Genomic DNA, 16,258 nt, shown 5'->3' with positions numbered 1-16,258 from the left:
CGAAACTGACTCTATGTTAGCCTCACCAACTTGTATTAGGTTAGATTTAATGCTATCTTTCACATACAAGGCCACTCCTCCTCCTTTCTTGCCTTCTCTGTCTCTTCTGTATAAAGAGTACCCTGGTATGGTTATGTCCCAGTCATTTCTTTCATTAAACCATGTCTCCGTAACAGCCACTAAATCTACATTCTCAGATGCCATTATTGACCCGAGTTCATTGATTTTTTTACCTAAACTGCGAGCATTTGTAGACAGGACTCTGAGCTTATCATTTCTTAACCTCTGTGCTTCTGACCTGTTCTGGCATTGTTTCGGGGGGCAATTGGACTCTTTTATTTTCACTCTTTTGCCCCCCCTTCCTAGTTTAAATACTCTTTCGCAAATTCTTGGAGTTGTTCACTAAGTACATTTGTTCCTTTGAGAGAAAGATGCAAACCATCTTTTTTGTACAGTTCCTTTCTATTCCAAGTAGAGCTATCATGAGAAACAAAGCCAAATCCTTGCTCTTGACACCATTTACCAGTTAAGTACTTAAAACAAGTTTATGGTATTACATATAGGTATACCCACTTGTCCCACACTTGGATCAAGTAATCGTGGAGGCACAAATGGCTGCTACCATCTGTTATGAGTTGTGGATTTTCTCCTGTTTTAATGTGATTGAGTTCAAACACAAACGAATTGGAAGATTTTCCTTTTGTCACTCGCCATACAGCAACATGGAGACGTAGTATTAACACGCATTTTCTTTCTGTAGATCATTCCAACAGGACCTTCTGGAGAAAAACATGAAAAGTTAACAGGTAAAATAAAAGTTCACATTATCATTTCAAGACAATATCCAGCTTGTGTGTCCATAGATTGAGGTTGATGGATATCATGTGACACTCTGCACGCACCTTCATTAAATTATTAAAAGTAGCGCCAAATAAATTTTTTGAGAAGTTGTAACAAATGTACCAATTATATTGGTCACTTTTACTATGGTGATATGCAACAACTAATTCCCATACAAGACAAAGGATCAATTTAAAATAGAACAAAATTTATTATAACATTACGATCCATTATGAAATAAAATTCAGATTCATTTTTCCATCTCAGGAACATAGGCGCTGTATATAGAATAGGATGTGATTCATAGCTGCAAGCAGAAAATAGGAAATAATACAATTACTTGTGTTTTCGATTTTAGATAGAAGTCCAATGCCTTATGTGGGAGAAAAAGATGTTACAGTAAAGAAAGGTAACATGAATTTTACATTCAATTCCTCTTATTTTGATAGTTTTGTTATAGATAAGTCACACCATATACAATAATGAGATGGTAAAAGGAGATGCATTAGGAAAAAAAAGTTTTCTTATTTGTGGATTAGACTTGTCAATTCAATGGAAAAAAAAACTGGGAGCACAAGGAGGTCTTCCATGTTTCATGGATTCTATTTTTGGACATGGACATGTGCATGACCTCAAGTAGGTACATCTACATATATGGCAGTTCTGACTGTCCGGAATGGGTTCTTCAGTAAGTCCTATTGAATCAGTATAACCTAATGTGATAAAGGGTATGGCTACAAGGGCAGACTGATGGACCTAAGATCGAAAGATACAAAATCTCCCACTTGCACCACCCAGGAGCACCAAAGGTGTCATACCTTGATGAACTTTGTACAATGATGTTCCGTGGTAATTGTCTTGGGGGCTTTGGAATCTATGTTGGCCAAGAAGCCAAAAGGGAAACTGTCATGGCATGCAGAGCTGACAGCAAGTTATAAAGCAGGAGGAGCTCAGCAGACTGATATATAGTTTTATGGAAAATTCTCCAGAATAACTTGTAATTTATTCATTTAAACCTCTGCTCTGTGAAAGCTTTGGAGTCCTGTGGGCAGTCCTATCAGTAATTGACAGCTAATTATGCATGATGAATCATGTGGGCAGCCCTATCAGTCACTGATAGGGCTGTCCACGTGACTTGGAAACTTTGACAGGGCAGATGTTTGAATGAATAAAATACAACTTTTACTGAATCTTTTCCCATAAAACTATACATCAATCTGCTCAGCTCCTCCTGCTCTATAACATTCATCACTCATTTTCATTGTGACAGGTTCCTCGGTGCTAATGTGGTCTTAAAACTACCCTTGATGTCTTGCCAACCCTTCTCATTTTTTCTCTAGCTATGTAGCCCTAACTTGCCTGTGCTCTTCGTACTGTCATTTAGTAGATCCAAGCAGGAGATCCTCTCTGCATTCTTTAAAAAACTTGGTTTATTAAAATGCAAGTGCCTTGTTAACCGGAAGTATAGCTCAATGTAAATATGCAAACAAGCGTTTATTTTCATAACATACAACTAGATTTTATGCAAAAGTAATGCTGTGTGACATTAACTAAACTTCCTGTTTGCAAATAGCTTCAGACAAGATACTATGTGGAAAAACTGAACATATTCTCAAAATAAGAACACAATTTAATGTAATTATTACTATGAAATTTCCATCAGCATAGACACAATAACAGAATGGCCTTAATTGGCTGCTGTAATCACGTCATGTGACTTCTGGTGAATGTCAGGATAAACCGGAAGGGGCAAGTGGGGATCGGCAGTGAGAAAACAGCACAGAATTATGAATATAATTAGACCGGTTTCTGAGTTTGAGTTTAAACCTCTTTTGAATCTTTTGCATACAATAAATGTCTATTATGTATTAAAGGGGTTATCCCATGATTAATGTAAAACATGAAAATCAGACGTCATCTAGTACTTGCCAATCTCTTTCTAATAAAGCTAGAACAAGCCCTGTACCTCACATGGATCCAGAGATCTCCCCATTCATTGCTCTGCTAGATTTATATCAAGCTGACAGCTCAGGGGGCGTGTCTATTCTGCTGCAGCTCTCTCCCTATCACAGCTCAGGAGGCAGTTGAAGAATGAGATTGAGCATGTGCGGCCATCTCAGTGAGCAGGACAAAGAAATAAAATAAAAAAAACAGCAGGTGGCGCTACACAGAAACATTTTATTGAATAACTCAGTGGCTATGCTAATTTTTTTATTACATGCAATTGAAAAACTATTCAGATACAGGTGCTGGTTTAAAAACTGTAGAATATTTTTCATGACAGAACCCCTTTAAGTCTTGTCCGCACACAGCAGATTTTCTGTGGATTTTCCATCTGGATCTTAGTAAGGTAACCAGTGAATTTCTATAAATGTCATACACATGCTACAGGACATTTTCATGTGAGAATTGACCTGGGGTGCAGCTTTTTTAATCTTCAGCATGTCAATTACTGTTGCGGGATTGTCCCATTTTTTGGGGGGGGTTTCCCCATTGATTTCTATCTTTATTCAGCGTCACTCAATCCAGGTGGAAAATCTGCAGCAAAAATCTGCACCATTTTCCACATCAAATCTACTAGCAAATCAGCACAAAAATTCACATGCAAAATTTGCCGCTGCAGATTTCCTTTGAAGAACTGCGGATTTGATGCTGTGAAAATCTGCAGTAAATCTGCTATGCAGTAATTCACATGTGAACATTATCTTACACATTCTGTAATTACTTTATTTTTACACATCTTCCACTGCTCTGTGCATTATGCAGTCATGTAGTTTTGGTAATGTATTTCTGAGTCATGAACCCAGAATGAACAGAATTATTGAACCCTCCCAGATAATTTCAATTGTAATTATAATGTAATTATCTACTGTACATTGTGATACATCTAATTGCACTATTTCTATATATTATTTATAGATCTTTATTTAGTTTCTTTGAAATTGGGGTTGTGCCACAAAAACAATTAAACATTTTTTCAAACCAGCACCTGGATCTGAATGCTTTTTTAATTGTATGTAATAAAAAAATGTATTATAGCCACTGAGCTATTCAATAAAATGTATCCGTATAGCGTCACCTGCTGTTTCTTATTTTCCTTATTTTACACGTGCTCAATTTAAATCTTCGATTGTCACCAGCCATATCTTCTGTTAGAATCTGTGGCAGTTACAGGGAAAGAGCTACAGCAGAAAGGACATGTCCTTGAGCTGCCAGCCTGAAAAGAATCTAGCAGAACAGTTGGCGCAATGAATGGGGATCTCTGGGTCCATGTGAGGTACAGGGCTGGTTCTAGAGATTGTCATGTACTATATGATGTCGGATTGTCATTTTTTACGCCAATCATCGCATAACCCCAACAGTCAACTACTAATGACACTCAACTGCACGCCCTGCTATACATCAAGAAATTCTATGCCTTCCTCCTCATCATTAGGACATACATATGTGCCCTTAATTTATTCCTCAATTGTTGGTTGCTTTAAGAAATGTTACCTTGTACTGTTGTGCACATGATTTTTCATATTATTAATATGTTTTTTGTTGCAGACGCAGCAGTTGCCATACATTTAGTGGGAGACAGACCCAACAGCACCAAAGAGGGTGAGTGATGTGGAAAATCAATGTGGTTAGTTATACGACTAGAAAGTGCCACGTCTACTACTGTATATTGTTCTTCACATGACCTGATGTTCTTTACATTTGACTGTGCATATGGGCAACCTTGGGGAAAGAGCGCCTGCTGAAGAAAAAAAATAAATACATAGAAGTTAACTAAACATTGTGCATCCATACGTGTAGTAATGTTTTAAACAAATGACCCCAGTGCTCTAGGTGTCCATCTTGAAATATCATTTTTTCACTGAGATTATCTCCAGGAGGGATGGAGACAAGCTGCTGTGATGTCTCTCATACAAAGCACGCATAGAGATCCTGCTCCTCTATTTTTTTTATGTATTATTTATTTTACTCACTTATATAGTGCTGACTAGTGTTGATCGAGCATGCTCGGCCGAACAATTGTTTGGCTCGAGCATCTCGATGCTCGGCACATGGCGGTACTCGGCCGAGTATCGTATGTGTTCGATCGCCATGCTCAAGTCTCCGCCCCGCACGTTTCTTGGCTGCTACGCAGCCAATAAACGTGCAGCTAAGTACTGGCCTCACTGTAATGCCGTATCCATGTTGGCTACTGGCAATACAGTGATTGGCTGGCCGGAACGCGTCATGTAAATGAGTGTAATTGAGTGTAATTGAATATTTTTTTTTGTACAAAAATGTTTCCGAGACCCACAAGTCCTTGTAAGGACTATTGTGTGGGAGAGCAGCAATTAATGTTTGTAGCGCAAACTGAGCTAAATTGCTCAGTGTTAGGGAGAGCTGTGCATAGGAAGGGCCAGACAGTGTAGGGAGTGTAATAGGAAGATTTTTATACAAAAAACTTTTCAGAGACCCAAAAGTCCTTTTAAGGATTATTGCGTGTAACAGCAGCAATATATATTTTTCACGCATCCTGCCCTAAATACCGTGTAATTGATCGCTGTGGACAGTTAAATAATTTGCGACACATCTCCTGTGTAAAGTGTGCGCATCCCTAAAATATCAGTGACATCCAGTGTACTTTTTCCGTAGACGGTGTCCGCTACGGACAGTTAAATTATCCGCGCCACATCTCCTGCTTAAAGTGTGTGCGCATCCTTAAAATATCAGTGACATCCAGTGTACTTTTTCCATAGACGGTGTCCGCTGCGGACAGTTAAAATATCAGCGCCACATCTCCTGTTTAAAATGTGCGCATCCCTAAAATATCAGTGACATTCAGTTTACTTTTTCCGTAGACACTGCGAACAGTGACATTTCCTGTGGTACCTGTCCTGTATAACATTTCCTCATCACAAATATCTTTGTAAATTTTTTTGCGCACACACTTCCAAATCTTACGCTACTGTACGTGTGACATACTTTCAAGCATTTATCACATTTAAAATTAAGAAGGCGAGCAGTAAGGGACAGGCAAATGGCCGTGATGCTGATGGTGCACGGAGAAACTGTGCCTGCTGCCAGAGCACAAGAAAAACAATCATCCACAATACCTAGCTTCATGTTCCAGTTTGCAGGGTGGCGCAAGACAACGCTCGCGAAGTCAGCCCAGTGCGAGCAGGTGGTCGGTTGGATTGCAGCAGATAATGCTTCCAGTCGGTTAAGCACCACCCTGTCTTCCACCAAGTCCAGTCTCAGTAGCCAGGAGTCTGGTCAACACAATCCTTACCCTGATCCTCCTTCCTCCCACCATGTACAGTCTGGCCAAACAAGTGATCCCACAGTCAGAAATTCCGAGGACCTCTTTTCATCGCCATTACTTGATTTGGCCCTCTCGCCAAGCACGCTTGAAGAGGGACATGAGATCTTGTGCCCTGATTCCCAACCTCTTGAACATCCACAGTCACAAGAACGTGACGGTGGGGAACGGCAATTAGTGTTCAATGAGGTGGATGATGATGAGACATAGTTGCCAATGAGTCAACCGCAATTACTGTCTCAAGAGGTTGATGAAGAGGATGAGACACAGTTGTCAATCACTGAGGTTGTGGTTATGTCAACAAATCAGGAGGCTGATCAGAGTGAGGAAGTGGAAGAGGATGTGGTGGACGATGAGGTCACTGACCCAACCTGGGAAGGTGGAAAACCAAGCGAGGACAGCAGTACAAAGGGGGAAGGATCTGCAGCACCGCAACAGGCTGGAAGAGGCAGTGGGTGGCAAAAAGAAGAAGGTGGGCCACAACAAACAGGCCCGCAACTGTTCCATGGAGCACCTCCTTGCAGAAATCTCCCTTGCCAAGGGGTAGATGTTCTGCAGTATGGAGCTTTTTTCAGGAAAGTGCGGAAGACAAAAGAATAGTAGTTTGCAACCTGTGCCATACAAAAATGAGCCAGGGCGTGAACACTAGCAACCTCACCACCACCAGCATGATCTGCCACATGGCATCCAAGCACCATAATAAGTGGGACGAACGCCTGGGTCCACAATCTGTTTCTGTGGGTCACACAACTGCCTCCTATTCCTCTATTTTACGTGCTGGTCAATCCCCTGTTAAAGGCGCAGGCGAGGATGCCTCCCGCAATGCACCTGGACCTTCGCAAGCACCATCAGTGGCCACATCCACTTCCCTGTCCCAGCGTAGCATCCAAATGTCCTTACCCCAGGCCTTTGAACCCAAGCAAAAATACCCAGCCACCCACCCACAGGCCATAGCACTAAATGTGCAGCTTTCCAAATTACTGGCCCTGGAAAGGTTGCCATTTAGGCTTGTGGACACTGAGGCCTTCAGCAACCTGATGTCGGGGGCCGTCCCGCGTTACTCAGTCCCGAGCCGCCACTATTTTTCTAGGTGTGCCGTGCCCGCTTTACACCAACATGTGCCCTGACCAACACAGTTACTGGGAAGGTTCACTTAACCACAGATACATGGACAAGTGCATTCGGCCAGGGATGCTACATTTCCCTGACGGCACACTGGGTCAATGTTGTGGAGCCCGGGAGCGAGTCGTACCCTGGGATGGCACAGGTGCTGCCGACACCAAGGATTGCCGGCCCTACGTCGATCAGGGTTTCCGCCAGCACCTACGTTAGTGGCTACAAACCCAACTTCTCCTCCTCCGCCTCCTCCTCCACTTCCACCTCCGAATTATCCGCGTTTCGAACGAGTCAGTCATCAGCAGGTAGCTGGAAGCCGTGTAGCACTGCAGAGTGGTAAGCAGCAAAAGGCCCTTCTGAAGCTGATATGCTTAGGAGACAAAGAGCACACCGCAAAGCTGTGGCAGGGGATAAGAGACCAGACTGAGCTGTGGGTCCCGTCACTTAACCTACAACCAGGCATGGTTGTGTCTGATAATGGCCGTAACTTGGTGGCGGATTTGGAGCTCGGCAAGCTCAGACACATCCCATGCCTAACTCACGTGTTCAACCTTGTGGTTCAGCGGTTTATCAAAACCTACCCCAATTTGCCTGAGCTACTGGTGAAGGTTTTCCACTTGTGTGCACATTTCCGCAAGTCATCGACAGCTTCATCCATTCTGTCAATTGAAATTGCCAGCTCACTGGCTGTTGTGCGATGTGAGCACGCGCTGGAACTCCACTTTCCACATGTTGGCCAGGCTTTGTGAGCAGCAGAGGACAGTAGCGGAATACCAGCTGTAACATCGTCGTCACCTTTCCAGTCAGCTTCCGCTATTCACAAGCGAGGAGTGGGCATGGATGTATGACCTATATGAGGTTTTGAGAAACTTTGAGGAATCAACAAAGATGGTGAGTGGCGATAACGCTATTATCAGCATAACTATCCCACTTCTGTGTCTACTAAAATGCTCGCTGCTCACAATTAAGGATGACGCTTTGCATGTTGATGAGGTGGAAATGGGGGAAGACATTACACAGGGTGATAGCCAAACCACCCTCAGTTCGTCTTCTCAGCGCGAATTGGACAATGAAGAAGAAGAGGAGGAGCAGGAGACGGTTGCCTCCGCTACAGAATATATGTACCCATGGAAGTTTAATTCCATCTGTTCAGCGTGGGTGGGCAGAAGAGGAGGAAGAGGATGAGGAGATTGAGAGTGATCCTCCTGATAACGACAGCGAAGTCTTGCCTGTTGGTACTCTGGCACACATAACTGACTTCATGTTAGGCTGCCTTTCCCGCGACCCGCGCGGTATACGCATTTTAGACAACACAGATTACTGGTTGTTCACCCTTCTCGACTCCCGCTACAAAGATAACTTCTCATCTCTCATTCCTTTGGTGGAGAGGACAAGCAAAATGGTGCAATACCAGAAGATCCTTGTTGAAAAATTACTCCAAAAATTTCCATCTGACAACGCTGGCGGCAGAGTCTGTAGTTCTTTGGGCAACCGAGGAGTGGAGACAAGGTGAACACACAGCAGTTCCAACAGAGGCAGGGCAACACTCTCCAAAGCCTGGGAAGGTTTCATGACACCCCGCCAGAACCATCACCCTGATGTGCGGCCTAGTATTACAAGGAGGGACAATTTTTGGAAGATGGTGAAGGAGTACATAGCAAACCGTGTCAGCGTCCTCAATGATCCCTCAGTGCCTTTCAACTACTGGGTGTCCAAGCTGGACACGTGGCACGAACTGGCACTCTACACCTTGGAGGTGCTAGCCTGCCCTGCCCCCAGCCTTTTTTATGAGTGGGTATTTAGTGCTGCTGGTGGCATTATAACAGATAAGCGTATCTGCCTGCCAACTGAAAATGCTGACAAGTTGACTCTTATAAAAATGAACAAGGCCTGGATTGACCATGACTTCTCTACTCCACCAGAGGAAAGCTGATGAACATAACGGCACTTTAAATGTGTTGTTTATAATGTACTGAATACACTGTATTCCCATGCACCCCTTCCACCGCAAACAAGGGTATATGGTTGAATCTTCCTTTTCTCATCCTCCTTCTCCTCTTCCATCATATCAACACATGCTTATACGCCGCATATAATGCCCTCGCATATATGCCCTTCGCATATAATGTTTTACAGGGTCAGCTCACCAACAGGCCCTCACCTACAATGTTTTACAGGGTCATCTAACCAGCAGGCCCTCACATATAATTTTTTAGGTAAGACTCCTACACTCATAAAGCCTATGCACTAAGTGAAAGGGATGCCAAAAATTACAAGGAACCGGCACTCCAATACACCCTTTGTTACACATCTAGGAGGGCATTATACACACCCTTCAAAAATTATGATTGATGGCCTGCTGGTAACCCTCAAAAACATTTGGAGCAAGGGCCTGCTGATCTGACCTTCCAAAACATTAGGGGCGAGGGCCTGCTGCCACATTGGTGACTCTAGCTAACCTCTGGGCGATTGCACATACCCGTGACGGCGACTATCCATTTGGATGTCTGCCCTATCAACTTTCAATGTCGTTTTCTGCGCCTACCATGGTGATCACAGGTAACAGGGAATCAGGGTTCGATTTCGGAGAGGGAGCCTGAGAAACGGCTACCACATCCAAGGGAGGTCAATGGCTGAAATCTAATTGGCTGTTGTTGCCTTGCCAGTTTTTTTTTTCTAATTGTGAATCACCCAGAGAGGGTGGGTCAAGTTATTAAAGCACAAGCGTCCAAGGAAGGCAGCAGGCACGCGGCAATTACCCACTCCCGACAAGAAGCCCTGTTATTGGAATGAGTACATTTTCCATTAGCGAGGATCTATTAGAGGGCAAGTCTGGTGCCAGCAGCCAACTTGCTCCCGGCCTCCACAACGTTCACCCAGTGTGCCGTCATGGTGAGGATTGTGTTGATCAGACTCTTGGCTACAGAGATTAGACTTATAGGTGAGGGCCTGCTGCCGCTTTGATGACTCTAGATAACTTCTAGGCGATCGCACGTCCCTGTGATGGCGACAATCCTTTTGGATGTCTGCCCTATCAACTTTGGAGCAATTTTTCAGCAAGGACCTTCTGGTATAGCACAGTTTTGCTTGTCCTCTCCACCAGAGGAATGAGAGATGAGAAGTTCTCTTTGTAGAGGGGGTCGAGAAGGGTGAACACGCAGTAATCCATGTTGTCCAAAATGCGTATAATGCGTGGGTCGTGGGAAAGGCAGCCTAACATGAAGTCAGCCATGTGTGCCATGAGTACCAACAGGCAAGACTTCACTGTCGTGAAGAACGTGAGCTGACCCTGTAAAAGATTGTAGGTGAGGGCCTGCAGGTGATCAGACACTGTAAAACATTTTATGCAAGGGCCTGCAGTTGAGCTGACCCTGTAAAACATTATATGCGAGGGCCTGCAGGTGAGATGACCCTGTAAAAATTATATGCGAGGGCCTGCAGTTGAGCTGACCCTGTAAAACATTATATGCAAGGGCCTGTAGGTTAGCTGACCCTGTAAAACATTATATGTGAGGGCCTGCAGGTGAGCTGACCCTGTTAAACATTATATGTGAGGGCCTGCAGGTGAGCTGACCCTGTAAAACATTATATGCGAGGGTATAAGTGCAAGATAATGCACCTGAGCAGAATATAAAATCAGTGATACAGTCCTAACCTCAGTATCTGAGAAAAGGGATTTAGGGGTCATTATATCAGAAGACTTGAAGGTAGGCAGACAATGTCATAGAGCAGCAGAAAATGCTAGCAGAATGCTTGGGTGTATAGGGAGAGGCATTACCAGTAGAAAGAAAGAGGTGCTAATGCCGCTCTACAGAGCACTAGTGAGACCTCATTTGGAGTATTGTGCTCAGTACTGGAGACCATATCTCCAGAAGGATATTGATACTTTGGAGAGAGTTCAGAGAAGAGCTACTAAACTAGTACATGGATTGCAGGATAAAACTTACCAGGAAAGATTAAAGGACCTTAACATGTATAGCTTGGAAGAAAGACGAGAAAGAGGGGATATGATAGAAACTTTTAAATACATAAAGGGAATCAACAAGGTAAAAGAGGAGAGAATATTTAAAGGAGAAAAACTGCTACAAGAGGACATAGTTTTAAATTAGAGGGGCAAAGGTTTAAAAGTGATATCAGGAAGTATTACTTTACTGAGAGAGTAGTGGATGCATGGAATAGCCTTCCTGCAGAAGTGGTAGCTGCAAGTACAGTGAAGGAGTATGCATGGGATAGGCATAACGCCATCCTTCATATAAGATAGGGCCAAGGGCTATTCATAGTATTCAGTATATTGGGCAGACTAGATGGGCCAAATGGTTCTTATCTGCCGACACATTCTATGTTTCTATGTCTGCAGGTGAGCTGACCCTATAAAACATTATATTCGAGGGCCTGCAGGTAAGCTGACCCTGTAAAACATTATATGCGAGGGCCTGCAGTTGAGCTGACCCTGTAAAACATTATATGCAAGGGCCTGCAGGTGAGCTGACCCTGTTAAACATTATATGCGAAGATCATTTGGCGTTGGGTAGCGGCATGGTGTAGGTGTGCCGCGCTCCTCCTCCTGCCGCCCTCTCCCCCTCTCTCCGCCTTCGGCCGTGATGCGAGCCACAGCTGATTCCAGCTCAGCTGCGTGAAGCCGAGTGTTGCTGCCTTTGCTGCCTGCTGTCTCTGGAGGCGTCCGACCGGTGCAGCTATGCCTGCTGTGATCCCGAGACGCCGGAGTGTGGCGCTGGTTGCTGAGGGTGGAAGCCTCGTCGGTACTTACCTGTAGCCCGTGATAGGAGAAACAGATCCGTGCCCTTGGTGTTGGCTGAAGCAGGGCTCTTCCTTCCTTTTCCCTCCTGAGGCATCAAGGGAATGCGCTTGGATCATGCTGTGAGGACGTAATGACCCGCTGCGCTCTGTGAACTCCGGCTGTGTAATCCCGGCTGAATCTGCTGTGAAGCCTGTCGTGGAGGTTGGTGGTCGTTGTTAGCCCAGAATTCTGGCTCTAGCAGCGGTGAAGTGCTTTGTGGAGGTTGGTGGCTGATCCCAGGGTGCTGGAGGCACTGCTTCCCTTTTTTGCATGCCCCCAAATGGTCCTCTGTGATTGATACTCACTTTGGCATACAGCGCTGACCGGGCTTGCCCCCTGTAAAGCACTGGGTGCTAGGGGGTATTTAGCCAGGACTGCGGTCAACTTAGGACTTGGATGGAAAGTTCATATTTGGGGGGATCTTCTTTGGCTGTGGGACGAGGGACTTTGTAAAAAGACTGCTGCTGTATTTTTTTTTTATTTTTTTTTATTTATTTTTTTTAAATTATTATTATTTTTGTTTTTACTTTCATGCTAAAACTTTCAGTTCAACAAGAACCTGCATCTGCTGCGGCCTGTCTCCGCTACCACGATTTAACCTGGGGAAAACCGATTCAGCTTGTTATTTGGGGGGTTTATGTATTTCCTGCTTGGCGACCTCCAGTTGGAGATCTACCATGTCCTAGGGGGGTAGGTTTTTGAGAAGCCCCGATAACTTAGTGACGTGGTTAGAAACGTCATATCTGTCTCAAGGACTTTTTGATATGCAGGACGGTGACCGCATTATAGCGGCCGGTTCGTAGATTTCACTTTGCATGATTGAGTCGACTTTGTTATTAATCTTTTTTTTTGTATTTATGCATTATTTATGTATTTTTCTGTTTTTTTATTTTTTTTTATTTTCTTTATTGACATATATGTAACAAATACGGGTTGCGGTCTTAGAGTTAAAGGAGCTATTGGCGTTGATAGACCCGAATCAGTAGCGAAATTACTATTGGTTACTTGTCACGTTGTTCCCACTTCCAGTTTTGGAGTCGAACACCTATAAAAATGCCGCCAAAGTATCGTAAATCAGGTGGTGTGACTTCGCCAAAAAGTGGTTCGGGGGGGAGTCCACAGACCCGATTAGATAAATTCCTGAAGTCACCACCTCCGAAAACTAGAGGAGGTGTACAGAGGGCTGCCCCACAGACTGAGTCGGTTTCGGATAGTACGGACCGTTTAGAACAGACCCCATTAAAGACCTGCTTACCCCAGAGTGAAGGCTTTGAGAATAGAAATAAAAAACTTGAGGATATATTGGGAGTAGTAAATCTAACCTGCAATTCAGTGGCAGAGCTGACTTCCTCCATGGCAGTAGTACAGGGAGATGTAACGATAATACGAGACGAAATGACAAAGTTGAGATCAAAAGTTAAGGAACTGGAAACGGTAGTCAACTCTGTCACTCTAGAGAATGCGGCATTAAAAAAGAGACTAGAAGTAGATGAAAGCCAGGTTTGGTTAAAAAAGAAAGTGGTGGAGTTGGAGGATCGGTCCCGTAGATATAACCTGCGCTTGGTGGGGTTCCCGGAGGGGGTAGAACAGGATAACCCTGTAAATTTTATCCAAAAATGGTTTATTGAAAATTTTGGGCCAGGCTATGAATCATCTACCCTTTGTGTGGAAAGGGCCCACAGAATACCATTTCAAAAAAACCCTCCGGGGGCCCCACCTAGGGTTATTTTGGCAAAGTTCCTCTGTTCAAATGATCGAGATTGGGTTCTCAGACGTAAAAGAGAAATGGCAGATATCTACTTTGACGGTAATTCCATACTAATATTTCCGGACTTCTCACGAGAGACCCAACTCAGAAGGAGATTTTTTGTGGATGTGAAAAAGAGATTAATTGCAGCCAAGATCAGTTATTCTATGTTATACCCGGCCAAGTTGAGGGTGGTTTATAGGGACTCCGTTAGGTTTTTCTCCGCCCAGGCAGAGGCTGTGCAATGGCTGGACTCGATAGGTTTATGAAATAAGATGGAAAGGTGTCGAGGATGGGATTGATGAGGTGGGGAGGGTGGGGGGGAGGTTTGGAGTAAGAAAAGAGGTTGATGGGTATTGCGGAATGCATTATCAACCAAGTAGGAGGGTTTTTTTGGGGTGGGAGTAAGGGAGGGATTGGCTGCCGTCGTTTGCTTCGTAGTTGTGCGTGCCTCTCTGTTAAGATGGGGGATCGGGAATTACCTCTATTCATAGGATATGCCGTGTAATATTTTGTTTTGGAATGTGAGAGGGCTGGGAGACAGAGTGAAGAGGACGGTTGTGTTTGATCTTGTGGTCCGTCATCTTCCTGCGATTGTGGTACTATTGGAGACTCACGCAACTTTAGATAGGATCTATACATTGAAAAGGAAATGGGCTTCTTTTGAGTACCACGCTTGCTACTCTTCTTATGCAAGAGGTGTCAGTGTGTATATCCATCGGGGGATGCAGTTTCAACCATTAGATAGTTTGATCGATAAAGAAGGGAGATATGTATTCCTTTACGGGTATTGGAAAGGGCAGGAGGTGATATTGGCCTTTATTTATATCCCCCCACCATTTAAATCAATGGTCCTTTCACAGTTAGCTAAATATATATCCACAAAAAATCAATGTGCGTTATTATTAGCAGGTGACTTCAATGCAGTCCCTGACCCGGAGCTGGATCGGTTCTCTTCGCTTTCTGGACGCGGTCGTACTGGGTCCCCTTTAACTGCTGTGTGCCAGGAACTGGCGCTGGTTGATATCTGGTGCCACCTCTATGGCAACAAAAAAACCTTTTCATGTTTTAGTCAGGCACACGGGTCAATGTCCCGTATTGACCTGGCTTTTGCAAACCGGGATCTGTGCAGCCGCGTCCTGAGAATGAAATACGAACCTCATGGAATTTCAGATCATTCCCCAGTACTGATTGCGTTTGTTGAGGCACCAACTGCAGGAAGGATCTTTAAATTGAATTCTCACTGGTTTGAGGTGATAGGGGAGCAATCCCGCTTAAACCAGGATATACAGGAATTCTGGGACATTAATGTAGGCTCAACTCATATTCATTTTGTGTGGGACGCTCTGAAGGCCCATATAAGAGGCTTATATATTAATAAAATTAATAGGTTTAGAAAAGAATCGCGTCGCAGGGAAGAAGATCTGACAGATTTAATAAGGAGACTACGTGCTGCATTAATTGAATCTCATAAGGAGCAATACATTAATCAGTTAAAGGAGGCCAATTCACAGCTTAGGACACTCTTGTATAATAAAGCCCAACATAAGCTCCTATTTCAAGGCCAGAATCGCTTTTGTGAATCCGGTAAAACGGGCAGGTTTTTGGCTCGCTTGGTGGCCAACCAGAGAGAGGTTACTAGTATAAGAGAATTTAGGAATTCTCAGGGGGTTGGGTTAAGATCCGCAGAGGAGATTAGGGAAGAATTTGTTAAATACTACTCCACCCTCTATAAATCTGAGTCTATGTTTAGCCGTATTGACATGGACCAATATCTTCAACAGTTGGAGCTCCCCAAGCTATCTTTACAAGATAGAAAGAAGTTGGATTCCCCCATTTCTCTGGAGGAACTTCAAGCGACCCTTCCATCTCTAAAATATAATTAATCTCCAGGCCCAGATGGATTGCCGTTTGAATTGTATAGGTATCATGCTAAATCTCTCCTGCCGATCCTACTTCTAGTTTTGAATGAATCCTGTGCATGTGGCTCTCTACCTCCATCATTTAGAGAGGCAGTTATTACCCTGGTTTTAAAAAAGGAGAAGGATCCATGTGATATGGGGTCATATAGACCTATATCTATCCTAAATACGGACTATAAGATCTTTGCAAAAATTTGGGCTAATCGCCTGAAGAGGGTTATAGCCTCTCTGGTACATCCCAATCAGACGGGTTTTATCCCGGGCCGCCAAATCCATATGAGTCTTTATAGGGTCTATCTGAATTTGTCTCTTGGGGGTAGTATAGACCACTCCATCCTGACTCTGGACGCTGCAAAAGTGTTTGACAGGATGGAGTGGCCCTTTTTGTGGGCCACGATGTCCCATTTTGGCCTCGGGAATATATTTTTGGAAATGACCCAAATGCTATACGAACAGCCGGTCGCACGCATTAATATTAATGGTGTTAGTTCTCCACCTGTTATGATGTGGAGGGGGATGAGGCAGGGCTGTCCCCT

The 16,258-nt window shown here is 44.0% G+C and overlaps 1 protein-coding gene across 1 annotated transcript in view; it reads left to right on the top strand.

The window, feature by feature from the left end:
* CD40LG (CD40 ligand) overlaps positions 1 to 16,258 on the top strand; it is a 52,737-nt gene that overhangs the window by 21,709 nt on the left and 14,770 nt on the right. The window contains exons 3-5 of the mRNA XM_040405603.1: positions 761 to 806; positions 1,199 to 1,249; positions 4,390 to 4,443. Coding sequence (XP_040261537.1) covers positions 761 to 806; positions 1,199 to 1,249; positions 4,390 to 4,443 — 151 coding nt within the window. The remainder of the gene's footprint in view (positions 1 to 760; positions 807 to 1,198; positions 1,250 to 4,389; positions 4,444 to 16,258) is intronic.

This window comes from Bufo bufo, chromosome 8 (genome assembly GCF_905171765.1).
Source record: "Bufo bufo chromosome 8, aBufBuf1.1, whole genome shotgun sequence".
NCBI classification, from domain to species: domain Eukaryota; kingdom Metazoa; phylum Chordata; class Amphibia; order Anura; family Bufonidae; genus Bufo; species Bufo bufo.
The sequence above is the reverse complement of the archived record's forward strand: the minus strand, read 5'-3'. Positions and strand labels throughout refer to the sequence as shown.